Source organism: Lutra lutra, chromosome 6 (genome assembly GCF_902655055.1).
Source record: "Lutra lutra chromosome 6, mLutLut1.2, whole genome shotgun sequence".
Classification (NCBI taxonomy): Eukaryota; Metazoa; Chordata; class Mammalia; order Carnivora; family Mustelidae; genus Lutra; species Lutra lutra.
In genome coordinates, this window is record NC_062283.1 from 7,341,000 (window position 1) to 7,362,482 (window position 21,483).

The window sequence follows — 21,483 nt, forward strand, 5'->3', positions numbered from 1 at the left end:
GTGAAATCTCGGGACATGTGTATTATCCTCAAAAGCTGTATAATAATAAACCACGAAGAAAAAGATGAAAAATTATTTACTGCTAAAGCTAAGTGTTTTATAAATTCAGTAGAAAAAGCCATCTCTTATTAACCCTGAACAGTGAGCCTAAAGACTTCAGGCAACACTGTGTGGCAAATATTACTTTCACTGAGAAGCAAAAATAATAAGAATTACATTAAAAACAAAACAAAACAAAACAAAAAACCCAGACATTCAAACACTGATAAATTCTTCCATTTATATCTAGTTGAAGAACAAGGCAAGCGAGTGTCTGGTGTTACTCTAAGGGACAGTGCTTTCTGGCGGGGAATGGGAGAGAATGGATGGGCAGGGTAGGAGGGGGAGCTCTGGGCTCTGGGCTCCAGTCATGTTCCAGGGGACACGGCAGTGTTCACTTTAGAAAAATGTGCAGCTGTACGTGTTTCTGCAGGTAGGTTACAGGGCAAGAAACTTTCTTACTAAAGAAGTAAAGTTTAAGTAAGAATGGATTAAACTATAAGGACAAGAGACCAATAGTTTCCAGGACCTGGGGAGGGAGGCAGCAGGGAACTACAAAAAAGGTAAAAGGACATTTTGGGGAGCTGCTGGAACTGTTCTATCCCTGGACTGGGATAGTAGTTACAGCAGTGGATGCATTTATCAAAATTCAAAGAACTGTAGACCAAAAAACAGGTGAATTTTGCCATATGCAATAGAAGCAATTATAATTTAGATATAAAAGTAAGGAATTAATTTGCCTTATTTTTATGTTTGTGAAAAGTTGACTTCCATGGTGCTATAATCTGTTCTTTTCATTGATTAAATTAGAAATAAAATTAAACAGTCTACCTGTAAAAGATTTTCTTACCTTTGTATACACAGAAACTTGTCAAATAAAAATGTCAAAATTTTTGTGAAAACAAAGAATGATATTCCCTACAGTTTTGGGGGGGAAACCAGACTTTAAAATATATTATATCTATGCAAATAAAAAATACATTTGGTATGTTGAAATAAAAAATCTGTATGTTTTAGGCTTGATATTCACATATGGCATAATAGAAAAAATAATAAGCTCCGGGTTATTCCTTTTAGTATTTATTCATGTAAGCTTTGAGGAAAATTAATGGTAGAGCATACTTTCTTTTAGTTATTTGAAACAAAACAAAAATTTCAGTTAAAAACCTATGACTTCCTCTTAAAGCTTATTAACATTTTTTCATCTTTGGCCAATGAATCTAGAAATTAAATTACTTTAAGAACACTAATTTCTGAGGCATTCTGAAAAACAGGCTGCCTTTACTGGATCTCAAACTTTTTCACATTCATTTTAGATTATCTTATTCTAATACATTTCTGAACATGGAAGGATGAAATTAAGTTGAGGTTCATTTGTGTGAAAGCAACACAAATCTGAACTAGACAGACAGATAGCAGGTACCAAATCTGTTCCATGGAAAAGGAGGGAAGATGTGGGGCCCCCAGTAAGGAACAAATTATGGTAATCAGGGTAAACATGAAGCTTCTTTTGCTCACAGATATCTAAATGTAAGCTTCTTTTCAAATATCCAAGGATTTCTCTTATCAACACAGGTGATACCAGATTATTTTTTCCCCAGTGTCATCAGAACCCCACTTCTCAAAAGAAAAAAAGGTGATATTTTAGGGGCCTAAAGTTACTGAAGTCATCCAAGGTCCCCTGCCCCAGCCCCCATCTTGAAAACTCTCCACACTGTTTAACTTAAAAGTGATACCATGAGCCAGCTGTGTTTATTTATTTGAGAGACAGAGAGAAAACACAAGCAGGGGGAGCAGCGGAGGGAGCTGGGCAGGGAGGCGAATGTGGGACTCGATCTCAGGACCCTGGGATCATGACCTAAGCCGAAGGCGGACACAACCATCTGAGCCACCAGGTGCCCATGAGTCAGTTGTGTTAAGCCAGGCAACAGAGTTGCATTTTTGTAGCTATTGGCTGACGAATCTATTACTTGTTACAAGAGAAGTATCTTACCACTTGGGCTGGAACTTGTGCCATTTTCGCAGCAGGAGTTCCGGGTCTTGGGTAAAACTGGTTAATAAAGAGGCTTGGAAATTTGTACTCTTCCACAAGCTTCACTGTTTCTTGAAAATCTTGATCTGTTTCTCCGGGAAAACCACAGATAATATCTGTGGCCAGAGTTATTCCAGGAACTCTAGAAAACAACACAACAAACATGTTGGAAGCTGAATACAATCCATAATTATTCTATTTCTTTGACATTCTAAATGCCATAATTCCTTTTAAAAATAAATTTTGTTTTTTAGGAAAGGGACATTTGCAATGAGTATTTATAGAGTCCTACATACTGAAAAAGTTTATGGGTAACAGTGGTCCCTGTCATCCTGAAGGGACACTCATTTTTAATTCTTTTGAATGTCTCTTTGTTCTTTTTTTCTATATTTTAAAACTGATGCTTATTCTGCTATTTCCAGACTTACTGATATTTAAGCAGCATTTTACTAACTTCTCTACTATGGTAAATGAAGATTTAGCCGCTTAAACTACTCTATCCATCCCCTCCCAATATAATCCCTGCACAGTTTTAAAATAATTGTATTTGCATTAGTATAAACTGCAAAGATACCATTCACTGCAGAGCCAACTGGTAAACCTACCACCATGTTTTCTTTTGCTACAATGCTTAATTTTTCTGAGAGTTAGTAACAGTCTCTTAAAAAATTTTTTGCTGCATTTCTAGGTACCTATGTTCATGTTTCCATAAGCTCCATCATATTGATCAAAAATCAATACTGTTTTCCAAACACTCAATGTGCTACACACATAAATCATGGATACTTTTTTTTTTTTTTTTCCTGCTGGAAATGCCATTCCTACTTTCTTCAAGTGTGTGTTGCTTTCATAATGAACTGGGTTTCATCCTTCTATGTTGCTCTTTGGTTTCCTTTTTTCCCCCCCATTTCCCTTTCTCCTGAATCCTATGTATTCTTATTTCTTGATTACTCTATTTTGCTTAATTCTTCTGGAGAATTCTTTCAGGAACTTCACCAAAAAGAATGCCAGGGAAATTTTGTTGTTACTGTCTTAGCATATCTGAACATGTCCTAATCCATACCATTGACTGATGGAGCGGCTGTGCACAGCACTCCATAGGGAAAAATACTGGCCATCGGAATTTCATACTCTTTTTTTTCTTCTTTTTTTTTTTTTCATGCTGGCAAGGTTCTGATGAGATGTGCAGATTCACTCACACAAACTATGTTCTCCACTTTCTTTCTGAAAGCTTTTAGGAGATTAATTTTATTCTTGATGTTTTTACATTTCATGATAATAGGCCTTGGATTAGGCATATAAATCTTTGTACAGGCACAGCCTGAACACTCATGGTCTTTAGGTCTAGCACATTTTCTTATGTTACCATTTAATCATTTGTTTTAGAGATGCAACCTCTTTTCTCATATTCCTAAAGATACCAATTAAGTTTTTTACAAGTTTTCCTCTGCTCACTGCAACAGTGCCCATTTCCTCCAGGTTCTTGTATGTTGGTCCCTCTCACTCATGGCTGAGATCTGCCATCAACAAAGAGTGACCCTGCCCTTTAATATTAAAGAATAAATCATCGAAAGCTTCTCATCACAGATCGATTGGGTAACAAGCTGCCTTTGTTTTTTGATAAGTCCACATGTTAGCATCTTGGATGTCTTTTCTCTGTGGCTCTGGAGTTTCTCCATACGTATGCTACAATATTCTACTGTGTAATAACAGTGTAACAACGGAATAAGATGAACACTATTCACAACTCCAATATTATTCTCAACCCATAAACAGGAAAAATAGCTTCAAACATCACAAACTGTAAGGAACCTGACTATGTCAATTTTTCTATCTCCTAAATGCAGGCCTGTATGGATGAATAAAACAATGTATCTCATTTAAATATGTTAGATATTTGGAGGCATAAAAGAGGACAAAGAATGTGGCGAAGGGAAATCAGATTATTGGCTGCCTAACACAAGCGGCATCATAAAAACAACAGCTTTCCATACCTTGTTTGGATAATACTTTAATGCCTGTGTGAAAGGAGAATGACACTTATTTTAAAAAATATTTCTTTCTTGATTTCTAGTTAGTGTTACTCAGCTGTTAATTTGGCTGACCTTGAATTAGTGAGATAAGTTCCAAAGGCTGGAGCTTTTCTCTGTGATGGTAAATAGAAAAAAGAGGTAATATGCATAAGAGAAAAATGAAACCATTTTTTAAGTTTTATTTTTTGTTCTGATACAAAAACATTCTTTCTCCTTCAAGGGTAATTTATCAAAATTACACTTGAAAACCATGAAAAACATGTTTTTGCCATAAGCTGTAGATTAAAAGACCTTTTTCTAGACTTACTAAAGCATGAGGAATAGAAAAAGTATGTCAATAACTTTAATCAGCAAATGTTTACACTTGACTTTTAACTACTCCTGAACAAAATAAATCCACAACTAAAACTATAAGTAACAGACCATAGCAGAAATGACAGAGTAGAATCCAGCTCCCCTAGGAAATTTAAAAAAAAACACACCTTAGAAACTACCTGTGAAATATTATAGAAACCAAGACAACTGGTTATTGTCCTAGGCTATGAATCGCAATGAACTTGGCACTAGATTATGGGGTATTCCCAAAGGAAAGTACCTTACTGGTTGCCCCTACCCCCAAGCTCCTTGATCCAGGATAGCCGAGCTCAGTATTACACAAGACATGCTTACTTTGGCATGAAGGTTGCCAGTGAGAAAAGACAGAACTTTACAGAAGTCATTTTATTATTTTTTTTATTTTTTTTTTAAAGATTTTATTTATTTATTTGACAGAGAGATCACAAGCAGGCAGAGAGGCAGGCAGAGAGAGAGGAGGAAGCAGGCTCCCTGCTGAGCAGAGAGCCCGATGCGATGCGGGGCTCGATCCCAGGACTCTGAGATCATGACCTGAGCCGAAGGCAGCGGCTTAACCCACTGAGCCACCCAGGCGCCCCCAGAAGTCATTTTAAATGTTAAAAAAGGGGACGTTCAAAGTGTGAATACATTTGATAATCTATGCAAAAGGCTGACTGGTATTCAAGGGAGAGGGTGAGTAAACTATGACTTTGTGACTTAGGTTAGCCAGTATTTAAAAGTAAAAGCAGTTTAATTGGTTTCAAAGTATGTAAGAATATAAACTGATTGCCTATAAAAATGTTTTCAAAGTGAAGACTACACTTTAATGTTAAATGAGGCTCATCTATACATTAACTTTATACATGCAAATGATGCTTCTTAAAAATACTTTGGCTTCTTAGGGGAACCAACTAAAAAGACTCTTATTTACACAGTTAATTTGCCTAAGTAAATAATTCTCTTCAGCTCATAAGAAAATACAGGAAGTCTGAAGTGGACCCAATTCTAAATTAATTGTATATGATTTAAGTGGCTATGAGGAAATTATTAAGGACTGTAAAATAGAACATCAGTCCAAATATTTAATATGCTAATTGTGAATAAATGCTGTTTTGAGAAGCAATGAATTTTCAAAATACCAAAATTTTAAAAAATGATCATTTCCACATGTATATTGAAGCTGTGAGTCTAATGAACATAATTACCAGGTATTCTATGCTTTTAAAATTTAAAAGAACTATATTTATTTTTTCATAGCAGTACTGGAGAATAATTCTGAAAGAAGATGAAAACGAAAATGTTCAATTAGCTTAAATAACACATACATTCTGACCCAATATTTTTTCTCATGTATACAAGCTTTTTACTGGCAAAATGGGTTCATTAAGTAACTTGGAAATAGAACAAATGAGGAAGATTCCAATTATGCATCCGCCTTGGCAGAGGTGGTGCTAGGATCAGTTATCCAAGTCTACCAAGAGGGTATCAGGAGGGTATCAGGAGAGTACAACCTCCTTGCTGGCCTGAGGCAAAGAGAGCCCCAAAATATTTCAAGACTTTATTATTTATAATGAATAAAAATAAACACAGACCTACACCTACTTTACATGCCGTACTTGAATCATCTCAAGACTTCCACACTTGCAATTTGGTGTTTTACTGGCAAAAAAAATGAGAAAAGGATGATTCTATTCATGCTTAGAACAATAAATGAGCTTCAAATTCTACATGTGAAAAAATTAATACTAATACATGTGCTATTTACCTCAAAAGAAAGACATAAAAATAATCGGAAAAAGAATCAAATTCATGGTAATGATGAGGCATAAACATATGATTAAAAGAAACATTTTTTTTTTTTTAGTTCTGAATGAAAGTAAAAACATACCTCAATCTATGGGATGCAGCTTAAAGAAATCCTTAGGAAGAAATTAATGGATTTAAATGTTTGTGTTAAAAAGAGAGAAACTCAACAATCTCAGCTTCCACCTCAAGAAACTAAAAAAGAGGAGCAAATCAAACTCAAAGTAGGACAAAAAATAAATTACTAAGTAAAAGTTAAAAAAAAAATCAACTAAATAGAAAATAGAGGGAAAAAAATCAGTTAAAGTAAAGGTGTCCTTTTTTTTTTAATTTTATTTTTTATAAACATATAATATATTTTTATCCCCAGGGGTAAAGGTGTCCTTTTGAGGAAAAACAATATAATTACTAAACTTAGCTAGACTGAGAAGAAAAAAGAAGACACAAATGACCAACTTCAGGCAAGAGGAAGGAGGCAGCAGCACAGATGCTATCAATATTAAAGAAATACTAAGGATATATGTATTACAACTTTATGCCAATAAATGAAAAATTTAAACTGAAATGGGCAAACTTTGTAAAAGACATAAATTAATAAGAGATTCAAGAAGAAACAGAAAATCAAAAGTCTTTTGTCTACTACAAAAATTGTATTTATAATTAAAAATCTTACCACCAAAAGAAAACAACACAAAACAATGTAGGCCCAGAGAGCTTCACTGGTGAATTACAGCAAACATTTAAGAAAGAATAAAACCAATTCTATGGAAACTATTTCAAAGATAAATGAGAAAGGAACTTATTGTATAAGTCCAGCAAGAGTCAATATAAAAACCAGAGAAAGAGATCAGAAATAAACTCCAAACCAAATCTTTTTTTTTTTTAAAGATTTTATTTATTTATTTTAGAGAACGAGAGATAAAGAGAGGATGCGCATGCACTCAAGCAGGGGGAGGAGTAGAGGCGGATGGAGATAATATGCAGCAGACTTTGCACTAAGTGCAGAGCCTGACTAGGGGCTCAATCCCACGACCCCAATATCATGATCTGAGCCAAAACCAAGAGTTAGACACTCAACTGACTGAGCCACTCAGGCACCTGCAGACCATTACCTTTTATGAATAAAGAGACACTTAACAAAAAATTAGCAAACTGGGCCCCAAAACATATAAAAAGGTTATTTATCATGATCAAGTTTTAATCCCAGGAGTGCAAGGTTGGTTTGACGAACAAATTGTAATTAATGCAGTAAGCCACATTAAAAGGATAAAACTTTCATGGTGATCTCAGTACATGAAGAAAACTCAGTTGACAAATCCAACACCCATTCATGATGAAAACTCTGTGTAAACAAAGAAAACTATCTCCACTTGATAAAGAGTCTACAGCTGTTATCATAGTTATTGATGAAAGACTGAATGCTTTTCCACTCAGATTAGTAACAAGGCAAGGATTTCTATTCTTACTTCTATGACTCAATATATTATAAAGATTCTAGTCAGTGCAAGAAAGGCAAGAAAAAGATATTACAGACATATGGATTGAAAAAGTAAAAGTAAACTTTTTTTTGCTGGTCTTGTATCTTGTTTGTGGAAACTCTAAGTAATCCAATGAACCTACCAGAATAAGTGAGTTTAGCAGAGCTAAAGATTAATATATAAAAATCTAGTGTACTTCTTATATTAGTAATGAACAGTTAGAAAATGAAATCAAGGAAACAATTCCATTCCCAATACCATAAAAAACACTCAGAATAAATTTGGAAAGTGGAAGACCTGTACTCTAGAAACAGAGAACTCGAAGAGATTTTCTTAAAACTTACTGAAATTAAAAAGTATCTAGGGATGCTTGGGTGGTTCAGTCGGTTAAGCATCTGCCTTTGATGCATAACCAATGATGCCCTGATGCCTTCAGATCATGGTCCCAGGGTCCTGGGATCGAGTCCCACATTGGGATCCCGGCTCGGCGAGGAGCCTGCTTCTCCCTCTCCCTCTGCACTCCCCAACACTCATGCTTCCTCTCTCTCATGCGGTGTCTCTCTCTCTCTCTCTCAAATAAATAAAATCTTTAAAAACAAATATATAAATAATATCTAAAAAAATGAAAAAATATATATATAGTTTTCATAGATTGGAGGATTTTACTGCTGGTAAGATTGCATGTGCCCTCAAACTGATACACAGATTCAATGCAACTGCCATCAAAATACCAGCATGGTTTTCTGTAGAAAATGACAAGCTGATTCTAAAATTATATGGAAATGCAAAGAACTTAAAGTGCTCAAAGCAATTTTGAGAAAGAACAAAATTGGTAGAATGGATGAATCTGACTTAAAGACTTACTATAAAGCTATGATAATCACAACGATGTGGTATTAGTATCAAAAGACATTAATAGAATGGAACAACAGAGTCCAAAAATATACCCATACATCTATACATTTATGGTTACTTAATTTTCAACAAAATTGCCAAAGCAATTCAGTGAGATCAAGAGACAATGTTTTCAATCAATCGGGTTAGAGCAAACGGATACCATATGCAAAAGCAAGCCAGCAAGCAAAGGAGCTTATTGGACCTTTACCTTACATTGTACACAAAAAGCACTTCGATATCAATCTCAGATCTAAATGTAAGAGCTAGAATTACTATGTTTCCAGAAGAAAATATGGGAAAAAATCTTTGTGACCTCAATGGAGTTAGGCAAAGATTTCTTAGCTCTAACACCAACACCAAAAGCACAATAATAATATTTTAAAAATTGGATAAACTGGGCTTACTGGGAAAACACCATAAAGAAGATAAAAAGATAAGCCATAGACTGGGAAAAAATATTTGCAAACCATCTATCTGACAAAAATATTTGTATCCAAAATACCTTAAGAATTCTTATGGCTCACTAACTAGAAGACAAACAATACAACTGTGCAATGGGCAAAGCATTTGAACCAACACTTCACTAAAAGAAGATACATGAGTAGCTGATAGGTGTAGGAAAAGTCGGCTCACATCGGTCGTTATCGGGGTCATGCAAGTTAAACCATGTAAGATGCTGCACATCCAGGGGAATGGCTCTATTGAAAAAAGACTAAAAAAATAACAGACATCGATGTGCCGCTGGAGAAACGGAAACCCTTATTCACCGTAGGTGGGAATTCAAAACGTTGCAGTCACTTTGGAAAACAGTGTGGCAGTTTCTTAAAAAGTTAAACATATTCTTACTGTGACTAAGAAAGTTTACTTCCTAGTTATCTACCCAAGAAAAATTAAAACATGTGTCCACACAGAGAATTTTATGTGGATTTTTTGAGCAGCTCTCCTCGTAATAGCTCCAAACTGGAAAGAGTCCAAAAGTCTGTCAACCAGTAAATGGGTCAACAAAACGCCGCATGTCCATACCATGAAAATTTACCTCCAAAGGAACGAGAACCAGCTATGGATACAGCACCACACAGACGAACCTTGAAGACCTTTCTTAAGTAAAAGAAGGAAGACACAAAGGATTACTTACTGTTTGATTCTGTTTATCTGAAATTTCTATCAGCAGTAGAACTACAGAAACAGAAAATAGGCATTTAGAGACTTTTTCTCATCACTAACTGCACGGTGATGATGGCTGCAGAAATTATTAATTTGCTAAGAATCTTCAGAGTATACACTTATATTGGGGGTTATATATGTTATCTAAAGTATACCCAGAACAAAAGTGGGTATAAAAAAAATCCACTCTTAAAAGTGGGAGGAGGAAAAAAAAAAAAAAAAACGCCCTTTGTGAAGACAAGAGAGATAGCAGGAATCCCCCATTAAAAACTCTCAAAAAAGTCCTAATAGGGGCACCTGGGTGGCTCAGTGGGTTGAAGCCTCTGCCTTCGGTTCAGCTCATTATCCCAGGGTCCTGGGATCAAGCCCCCCATTGGGCTCTCTGCTCAGCAGGGAGCAGAGAGCCTACTCTCTCTGCCTACTTGTGATCTCTGTCTGTCAAATAAATAAATAAATAAATCTTTAAAAAATTTTAAAAAAAGAAAAGAAAAAGTCCTAATAGCTGAACTTCTGACAGGATGTAGTCAAAGAATTAAATATGGCCAAATAGGAGGGAAGGGCAGAAACAACAAAAGACAAGGTTAAGGTAGAAAGGAAATTACCCAGAGCATGACATCACGAAGGACTGTGTCCCAGCTACCTACAGATGACAGCAAGGAATCATTCTGTTCATCCTGAGAGAATAAACTTAAAGAGAATCAACATGACACCTTCAAGTAAATTTGAGAAAAATCTCAGCAGTTTTAAAATGATCATCATGCATTTATGAAAACCAATTCTTTTTTAAGATTTATTTTATAGCGAGGATGCATGCAAGTGGGGGTGGGGGGTCAGAGGGAAAGAGAGTCTTAAACAGACTCTGCACTCGGTGTAGAGCCCCATGCGGAGCCCCACGCGAGGCTCGATCCCACAATCTGAGATCATGATGTGAGCTGAAATCAAGAGTCAGACGCTTCACCGACTGAGCCACCCAGGCGCCCCATGTGAAACAATTCTTAAAGGACCTGAGCTGGAAGAGAAAAAGCACCTAAGCATTAGGGTGAAGGGTGAAAAGCCAGAATGAGTCACTGAGACAAAGCAAGACTGGTGCGGCTTGGACCATCCCTCCTCTCTTAGCACGGCTACCGGGGAGAAAGAGCTTCCCCTTGCTCTGTGATGAACGTGTTGCATGCACTAGGGCTAACTACTTAGCTTTAGTCTGCTTTGGTTTCCTGGGCTACTGGAAGTTAGTGCACATACTGACTGCTCCCAACGGCACCTGCCACACAGCTATGTCCGATACGCTTTAGCTATTATTAGTGTAACCCTGTCAAAGAAGTACCTGCCACCTCTTTTACAATACTAAGTGCCAGGCGATGTGTTAGCAACTTACATGTTCTTTACTACAACCTCCCGGTACGGGAGCCTCTATTTCCATCTCTCCGAGACACAGGGAAAGTCCCATTAGGGAAACAAGAGGGAGAGGTCGATTGCCCCTGGTTGCAGAATCAGGAAATGATACGGCAGCCTTATCTCTACCCACGTTACTGAAGTGTCCGCAGAACTGAGGTCCTGTGAGGATGGGCTGATCCTAAATTTACATTAAAAATATTCTGTAATAACAATATTTGCAGAGCAACTTAATGCAGTAAGTAAAACGTGCCTGTATCTTTGGAACTGTGTTTTAAAGAGAGGGTAATTGTGGTCTCAAAAGGTTAAATGATTACCAAAGGTCACCAAAGCTATTGCTGGAGGGATCATAATTCAAACCCAAACCTTTCCACCTGGTCGGGGCTCTTTCTGCAACTCTACCCTGGTGAATACAGAGGCATTTAAAGCCTAAGTGGTTATGCGCTAAATTTATTCTTCATAAGACAGCTTCTTGTTTCTATCATTATCGTCACTCATCAGGACACAGGCAGATGAAATTATCCCTATTTCCAGACGGCTCAGAGAGAGGAAGCAGCAAGGAATAGTATCAGTAGAAAGAAACGAGATTTTAAATCCAGACCGATCTGAGCCCACAGCTTCTAGCCAGGTATCCCAATTTAAGTTACTGTTCAGGGCCTCGGATCCCTCTCTTCTACATGACGGGGATAACAACACATCCTTCCCGGACTGCTGTGAGATCAAGTGGAAGGTCGAATAGAAAGCATTCACAATAGCAGCTGGGACACAGGTGCTTCACAGATGCCAACCTGCTCTTGTGCTCCTTAAGGGACTAGTGCAGGTGAGGAACACCGCCACACCACAGACCTTGACCCTGGACTCCTTCACCTTCTACCAACCCCTGCAGCCTGTATCCCTCTCACGTTTCTTCTGCATTTTGTGCTGTGGGTAAGTACTAGAAGAAAACTATATAAGGACTATATGGTCAGCATGTGAGAGACAAATGAATGGCGCTCACATGACGCGATCAGTTTGATACTCTCTATCACGGAAAAAAAATCAGAAGACACCAACATTTGGTGAACTGATTTATGTGTTAAGTATAAAAAAAATCCCCAAATGCGCTAGATATGAATAATATTCTGGCTGTAGTGCAACCTCACAAAATTCCTAAAATATCTAACGAAGGAATTATACTAGTACTTAGTTTGCTTCTGGAATTTTAATATTAAAACCACACAAACGAAGACTGGTTAACACTAGATGAAAACTTAAAACTCACTAAATATAAATAAATAAAATAAAAGTAGCTCAGGTAAGTTTTTACTTACCTTAACTGGCGTAGTCAGGAGTTCTATATATAGTTTTCTCCTTGGTGAAGTCTGCTCAAATGAACAGATATCTGTCTACCTGTGCACCCATTTGTCTGTCCCATCTGTCCATCCATCTGTCCCTCCATCCACCCATCCACCCATTTATTTCTCTCTCTATGGTATTTGCCATTTAGGGACCCAGAATTACTCTCCTACTGGAAACTCGTGAGGGGGTGGTGTGGATCTACAGTGTGCATTTCAGGCAGGCACGCTTATAATGATAAGAGTTTAAAGAAACACAAATGAAATGCCAACGCCAGTACAGTCCTGTCTTTATGTCATTCTAGGGTTTCTTCTCTTGGAGTCTGTGGACTCCTTAAAATTGCATGCAGCAAAGAAAAAAAAAAAAAAAAGAATTGCAAGCAAAATTGTATGTAGATATTCCAGGGGGAAGGGACTATACATTTCTTCTGATTCTTAATGTCTTCTGTGACCCAAATATGATCAGGAGATACCTTGGTGAATGCTTCTGGATCCACCGAAAAGTATTAGGGAAAAAAAAGAATAGGTAACCTTTGACCTAATGATGGTGTGCATTAGACTTTTTTTTTCCCCCCCAAACAGAAAAGGTTCACCTGACTAATCTGAGTGAAATCACCCTCTTTGCAGTCTGGAAGCTGACTCACATTGCTGTTTTGTTTTGTGTGCAAATAAAAAAATGGTCAGGATGTTGTCAATTTCAAAAAGCTCAACGTCACAGAAAGTCCGTGATACAAACTGGGTCCCACTCTGTCGGTTACTGTATTACTTTGGACATGATGAAAACTGGTGTTACTCCTGCCATCTCTTAGCCTCGTACTTGCATATTCTTTATGGTGTAACGGGCTCTATGTCCAGAAAGTACATTTGGTTCCTTTGCAGTTGTGGCCCCTTTTAAGGCCTTGAGAAAGGAGGCATGACAGGAGGTCAGAGGCTGGGAGCACAGATATGCTTCAGTGTCTCTGAAAGTGGTCCCTTGCTGCCGGGGAGGTAGCAAGCCTGGGGTCGGTGCTCCCGGGTTCTAGGAACACAGACTCCGTTCCCCTGCCTCTCCTGGCAGTGACTGCTTTCAGTGCTTAGTCCTGTCTGGTTCTCTGTACTTTCCCAATCTTCTAACTTCTGTGCTGTAAATGTCCTGCATTAAATATCCTCCGGGAGATACACCTGGCATAGTTTATCTTCCTGAATGGACCTAGACCCAAAACATCAAATTCAACAATGCCCATATTCTGTGACCTTGATGAAGTGACATTGACACAGACCACATTGTCTTGGGATAAAGCAACTGACTGGAAATAAATGATAAGAAGATGGGGTTAGTAAAACCTCGATGCTGTTTGTTTGGAAACTGAATACAAAGAATATCAATGTATTCCTATGAATGAGTATCTGTGATCTTCAAACTAGAACACACAGAATGTGTGACCTTTAGAGAGAAATTTACATCTATTTGGCTGAAGAAACTGTTTTCAAATATTAGTCAAAATCTATAGGTAATTCACATATTCATTATAAGTGATATTTATAATCAAGGAGAGACTTTTAAGGACTCTCACTGAGAAAAATGTAGTAGCAATTAGATTTTTTTAAAAAATCTTTACCTCTCTTCAAAAGTAATAAAACTACTTTTAATATGCTGAAAAAAAATCCAGATGGCTTATTTTGTTTAAATGTGGCATACTTCTAGTTTTGGGAATAAAAAAAGGTAGTATGTCTAAGATAGGAAAAGGAAAAAGTATATGAATAAAAGGACAAATGACTTGCTAAGGCTCTGCAAATCTCTGGCTATTCTGAGAAAGCAGAATTTAAAATGGTAAAAAATAAATTATTAAATACCAGTGGTTAAAAAGTGATCAAGTATGTGGGAAAGTGCTTCTGAAACTCAGAAAGAAAAATGACCATCACGAAGGCCAGAAAAAGGGAGAGGGGGCCACACAGACGCACATGACACCAAAGAATTTCGTGTCACCCATTACCATTAGTAAATCCAGCATAAATCATGAATATATAGTTGGGCTTCCAGTGAAAAACAAATGAATCATCACTGTTAACTAAAAATTAAATAAATACTATGTAAAGTAAGTTTTTTATGCTGTAACACTACACTTGCATTCCACAGCAAATATTTTGGAATAAGCACAGAGCCTTACATAAGACCAAAGATACTGCTTTAAAAAGTGTAAGTAAGCATACTGGATAATATTGTTATAATATTTAAAAGGAACCATATTAAATCTCAAAGAATTTTTACACATCTGTTATTAAAATCATTTTATGATATTGCTGGTGGAAGTGAAGGTATTTACTATCTATGGTACTGTTAACACAATTCTTATATGAGTTTTTCTGTTTCTATGGTAACATGAATTATAAGGTTCAATGAAGCCAGATTCAGTAATGTGTATTTTTCTGTTATTCAAGGTGAAAAGGAAATGAAACATTTCCAACATTCATAAACTGCAGCAAATGTCTGAATTCCATTTAGAGATAAGATGATAATTACTAAAGTAATTAGAATTCTTCCTGGATGGAATTATTTTGCACACAGTGGAAATTTAGATTTGGGAATGAAAGCAGGGACTAGAGTATATTCAGCATCAGTAATTAATTACAACCAAAACCAATATGGTATTCTGATACCTTGGAACAGACTATACCTTCTTCTGTCTGCTTCTGATGACAATGCGAAAGAAGACTGTCCCCCCACCCCCATCCCTTAAGTCAGAAAGATAACATGGGCGAAATCATTTTATTCAAGAGAAAATCCAATTACAGAAATAATCAACTTTTCCTTCTTGCTTTATTTTTTTTTCATATTTGAAAGGGCATTCACATTAGCAGAACCAATTAAACGAATATCAGAACAGGGCAAAAATCATAAAGTTAGGTAAGTTTCTTAAATCTTTTAAAATTAAACTTTGAAAAAAAAAAAACACTTATTGAAATTTTAGAGACTCAAACCCAGATCATAGTATTCCTTAATAGGAAAGCGTGATTGGAAGGTGGCTAAATGTCAGGTCTTGGGAAGAATAATTTCTAAAATTATATGGTCATAATGTAGTTGCCTCTAATACCCAGCGCACTATAAATAAGAAATCAGGTAAATTTTTGCTTTTAACGAAAGTGTTGTCATCATCAAGAAATGGTACTCAGAGATATTACATTTCAAGTTTTCTGCCATCCTAAAATGCAATTTGTATAGTAGCATCATAAATAATACTAAAAATAATAGAGAGAGCGCGAGCGAGTGAGCATGGGACAGCAGGCATCAAATCAAAACACAGTATAGCATGATTAACAATTATATTCTTTACTCCTTATTAGTTGAACTCTCATTTTGTTTGGTTTAAATTCAGTCTATCCTAAATATCATTATCAAGGGTTGACACACTATGGCTCAAGGATCAAACTCAGCCACTGCCTGTTTCTGTAAATAAAGTTTTATTAGAATACAGCCACACCCACTCATTTACATGTTGTCTAAGGCTGCTTTGGCTAGAGGAGCAGAACTGAGTAATTGTGACAGCTGCAACTGAGACCATGTGATTCGCAAAGCCGAAACTACTTATTGTCTGCAGAGACTGTAGCCAACCAGGCCCATGACTCTGATTTTCATTAAGTACTCCCAGAGATGCTCCAGGGTGAGTTTGAGGGGACAGTGGGAGCATATGATGTTCCCCAAAACACAGCCGCAGCCAACACTTCCCACTGTCACCAAATACGCACCGATACAGTTCAAATCAGTACTTCCTCCCTGAGCGGTCCTGGTCCGTCACCCAGGAGCACCTATCCCTACAAGTCATAGCTGTAGCCTACCTCGCAGATGAAGTCTTCGCTGGTTTTCTCTCTGTGTCTCAGTGCAGTCACACTCCTTCCTATACACCTAGGATGAGCCTGTTATGATCTGCCTGGTACCTTTCACATCTGTATCCTTGTCTTATGCCTCCAAGTAAACCATAAGCATCCGTTGGTCAAGGATGGGGTCATGTTCATATTCTTATACTCTGCAGGAATGAGGCAGCACACAGAACTCATGGTGACCAATGGCTTAAAGGTGACGGGGAAGGGAGAACAGGGCAAAAAGACAGCGAGATGAATAAATGAACTCGAAGAGGCAACAGGCTATACTCATACCTATTACTGATTAATCCCCATTTTCTCTCACATCAGTCTTGATATTCTACTTACAGACCTAAAGGTGAGTTTCTAGCCTTCATCCATCTGGCAGCGGAAGAGAAGAGGCAATTCGGAGGGTGTTTTAAATGGCAGCCTTCTCCTTGGGACAAAGGCTAGCCAGCTGCCGCTTCCATACTACCTGTTGGAACTGGCCTATCCTGCTTACAATGAAGGCATTTTTCTCAAGTGTGTGTGTGTGTGCGTGTGTGTGTGTGTGTATTCGTCGTTTCACCTTAAATTTCTAGCTCTAGAAATAACTAAAATACTGACAGGGATTCAACGCTTATTTTAAATAACCTGAGTTTACTTGCAACTTTTGGTTTAAAATTGTGCAGAAAGGGGTACATGCTGGAAACCCAGAAGCTGAAGACGTAGGAGACTTGGAAGAAGAGTCTTCATTCTGATTCTACATCCCCGCTGCTCTCCTGTTTCTGGAGGTAATATAGCCCATCATTCAAACATCGTTTCTTGGCTAGATGATATGGTCTTGGCCAAGTTCTGGGCAGGCAAGATCCATGAGGCTGCCGTGGCTGCCGTGCCAGAGAAACAGCAGGTGGTCACAGTCCTTTCCTTACGAAACGCACAGGAAATGTGTCTGGTCATGAGACACTGCAGCTTTCATTCAAAGGACCTGTCCCTATCGGTGACGCGGCCTGATGGATCCCCAACTGGACGAATTCTCCACCTCCGAAAGGGCACTTCCAGTCTCACGCCACACCTGGCTAGCCGGCCAGTGGCAGCTGCTCGTCGCCCGGCCCAGCCACGCAGCCCTGCCCAAGGCATGCTGCCCCAGTCCTGAACACAGCCTGAGGCTCTTCCTGATTGTGCGTCGCCCAACAACCCAGTTCTTGCCGTGACAGCTCTCAGGGGGCAGCCCGCCTCTTACGACCCCCAGATCAGCGGCACTGGGACACTGGGCATCGCTGTGATGCTGGCGGTAGCTGATGCTAAACCAAGAAACGGTTCAAACACCCAAGTACAAAGTCACTATCTCAGGGACCATCGGGACACTGCAAGAACCCCCAAAGTCACCGTTTAGAGAACAAAACATCCACAAACTATGCACACATGAACGAGCTCAGTATTAGGTTGAAACGGCGGCATTTTTGACACCAGCCTCTCTGACCCACATCGAACACGTTGCCAGGCACTCATGCCAGTGTTTTTCATAATATCGACTCGTTCAATCCTCGAGGCAGCTCCTGAGATAGCTAATATATCCCCCATTTTATAGACGTGGCAATGGAAGCACAAAGCAGGTGTTTTCAGAGACTGGGATCTTGAAAGATAAACTGCCTCCCACCGATGCTGGGCAGCAGAATATGAAAAGTGCCAGACGGTATTCCAATAAGGCCTCTCTTCTTAGAAATGGTACCTGTCAGGTGTCCTCAGAGTAAGTCGTCTGAGACTCTCATCTAAGCAGTCTTTTTTTTTTTTTTTAAAGATTTTTATTTATTTATTTGACAGAGAGAAATCACAAGTAGGCAGAGAGGCAAGCAGAGAGAGGAGGAAGCAGGCTCCCTGCCAAGCAGAGAGCCCGATACGGGGCTCGATCCCAGGACCCTGGGATCATGACCTGAGCCGAAGGCAGAGGCTTTAACCCACTGAGCCACCCAGGTGCCCCGAGACTCTCATCTAGAAGCACGAATGCGAGCAGACTATCTCATAGCTACTTACCCACAAAAATACCCACTTAGCGTTATCTTCTCAGTCATTTCTCAGTTATTCAGTTACTTGGTCCTATGTTAAAAAGGTGCTCACATACTTATCCTTTTAGCCAGTGAGAAGAAACATAGAAAAAAATACCCTTACCAGATCTCCGATCTGTGCCTCTAGTAGCCAACGAAAAGATTCATGACAGCTCAGATTTTTATCACTTTTTCAGTGGTACCAAAAATGAGCTAAGGAGACGGGGCCCCATGAGACTGAGAAACATTAATAGACATAAGTAGCCTTTTGCTCCCAGAGGCAATGAGAAAACAAGAAATCCTGTTAATTTTTAACACTTCATGCTGTGTCCCAAGCCATGTCGGGTCTAGAAAGTCTTCCTGATGACATCACCTTTGGCAAGAGAATCTGAGGGATATTGAGACAACCACAGTGGGGTCTGATACCAAGTCCTGAGAGGTTCCGAGCCTGGCACGGAAGTCGAAGGATCTCCATCTTCCATACCATTCACACCCAACCAATGGCTATAAAGACCCATGAAGGTTCACATGCTGATACTCCTTTTCTGCTACAACATGGACATCGAAACAACCTTCTTAGAAGGAAGGAGGGATATGTTTACTTCGCAGAGATTCTGGGAGACGGAAGCATTGGCACAAAGAAATCAGGCTCTGAATACTGACTCCGGCCTCTCCAACCTGCTAAACTGAATTGTTCTCAGGAACGACAGCCCGTGCCAAAGATCTTGGTGCAACGCTGTCTGAGACACCAGTACAGGAGAAAAGTTTTGTCCGTGACCACCAATGTTAACAACAAGGGTGATGCTGTCTAGGAGGGGACGTTGTGGGAAGGTGCGCTAGACGGAAGCCTGATTTAAAGACGATTTGATTCAATCCAATGAACACAAAATGCACACCTACAAGTAAAGGGCCAAGAAAATGGCAGCACAGCCCGCTAGCAGGCTGAGCACCATTCCCAGCCACCACTAGAGGTGAATGGTGACGGGGCTGACGGTGTCAAGCTCAAAACAACACCAGGGTATGGGACAAGGATGGGCGGTGGAATACATGGGATTATGAGCTTTAAAGAAGGTGAAATTAGGAACCACACAGGGGTGGGGTGGGAGTGGGGACCAGGGAGGAGGTAGGAGCCACAAGGAAAAAATGTAGAGGTCTGAGGGCATGGTCGGGTCCACAGAGCCTGGACTGTCACCTCCTAACATGGAGTCTGCTGAGATGAACTGAAACGAAGTGTGGTATCGTTAGAATTTATATTCCACGTCAATCTATGTATGTGGCTCCAATTACAGAAAACAGCTCCTTTAGCAAACGGCTTTAAGAAAATCAATTTCTGATCAAAACAGTAAATGAAGAGACCCCAGGTGGTAAGAGACAGCCAATGACTCTCTCGTCACAGCTAAGTTCTAAGACGCAGGCTGCCTGAATAGAGCCCTCTCCCCCTCAAGACAGAGTCACATTCTCTAGGTACCCTGAATAAGAATTGTTTTTGGTTACATGATGATATTTTTATAAAATGTGCACATTAACAAGCTGACTATAACAGAAAATCACATGAGAATGATACTGAGAGGTAAACGCATGCACTGGCATTAAAATGGGGGGCGGGCAGAGTGATTCCTAGATATGGGAGCACAGGGACACGCGGTAAGAACATTCAGACACGGCACACTCTGAAATGAGTCCAAAACGCTTTACGGAAGGAAGGAAGGAAGGGAGGGAGGAAGGGAGAGAGGAAGGTCTTTGAGTATTTCTACTTGGAAGTATCTCTCAGGACGGGAAAATGGGATGAAGAAAGAACCATCATCACACATATTTGGGCACCTGAAAGGACATTCTATGTTTGTGGAGTTTATCTCTCTAGTGAAATCTTTTTTTAAAAGATTTTATTTATGTGTGTGAGAGAGAGAGAGAGAGAGCATTAGAAGGGGGTGGAAGAGGCAGAGGGAGAAGCAGGCCCCCTACTGGGCAAGGAGCCCGGTATGGGACTTGATCCTGGGATCCTGGGATCAGGACCGGAGCCGATGTCAGATGCTTATCAGCCTGAGCCACCCAAGCGCCCCAACATTATTTTTTTTTTAGTGTTGGCAGAGGAGTCCCTCTGGGTTTTGATGGCTTCTCAAGGAAAATTCAATTCCATCAATAGCATCAATTAAGTTGACAATAAATGTGACAGTCAGCTTAACCAGTATCCCAGAAGGAGGCCCTTCTCTGTCCGAGCCCTGTGCTACACAGAGACAGGGAAGTGCTGTCCGTGCCTTGGCAGATCGCAGTCAGGTGCAGCCCAGAGAAGCAGTAGCAGTGATATGAGTAGCTCCGGACAACGTCTACACTGCATTCTGAGTCAGGCACTGCTCTAAGTGCTCTCCCTCTGTTAACGCATCTAATCCCTCGGCAATCCTACACGGTAGGTGCTAATATCATCCTGATTTTACAGAAAGGAAATTGAAGCTCAGTAAAGGTGTGTGACCCCCCACCCCCCAGCCCCGGGGCCGTGAAGTGAGCAAAGGGCAGAACCGTGATGTGCATCACAGGCATCTGGGTTTCAAAGTCTGAGCTTTGCCCTCATTGCCACACTCTTTGTTCAGGAATCACGAGAATTCGCAGCCTGGTGCTTCCGTGCTACGTGGGCGCTGTAAGGAAATGCTACAGTAACACAATGCAGAGGGCAGAGAGATGCGAGCAGCCTTTAGGGACGTGGCTCGGAGGGCAGAGGGCAGCGGTGTCCACCAGAAATCGAAGGCGAGTGACGCGTAATTTTAAGTTTTCTAATCATTGTTTTAAAAGGAAACGGAAACATTAAAAATACATAACCCCAAAGACATAAAATATGATCGTTTCGACACGAGATCAACACGAAAACCAATGAGATGTATTTAGATTTCTTTTGCCATCCTCATCTTTGGAAGCTGGTATGTCGTTTCCACTTGGACTTGCTACCTTCCTCGTGCTCCGCGAGCAGACGTCCGCGGCTCCGGCACTGGACAGCACCAGAGAGAACGGGAGGAAGCATCACAACAGAAGGAAGAAGCCAGAGCGAAGGCATTCGGGCAAAAAAGAAAGAAACCGGGAACAGCACAGGATGTGGCATGCGGGAAGAGGAATACGGGAACCACGGGCTAA

The 21,483-nt window shown here is 39.6% G+C and overlaps 1 protein-coding gene across 3 annotated transcripts in view; it reads right to left on the bottom strand.

The window, feature by feature from the left end:
• CDKAL1 (CDK5 regulatory subunit associated protein 1 like 1) overlaps nt 1-21,483 on the bottom strand; it is a 708,279-nt gene that overhangs the window by 216,551 nt on the left and 470,245 nt on the right. For all 3 annotated transcript variants that reach the window (XM_047732825.1, XM_047732823.1, XM_047732824.1), the window contains one exon: nt 2,033-2,213. In XM_047732825.1, the coding sequence (XP_047588781.1) occupies nt 2,033-2,213 (181 nt within the window). The remainder of the gene's footprint in view (nt 1-2,032; nt 2,214-21,483) is intronic.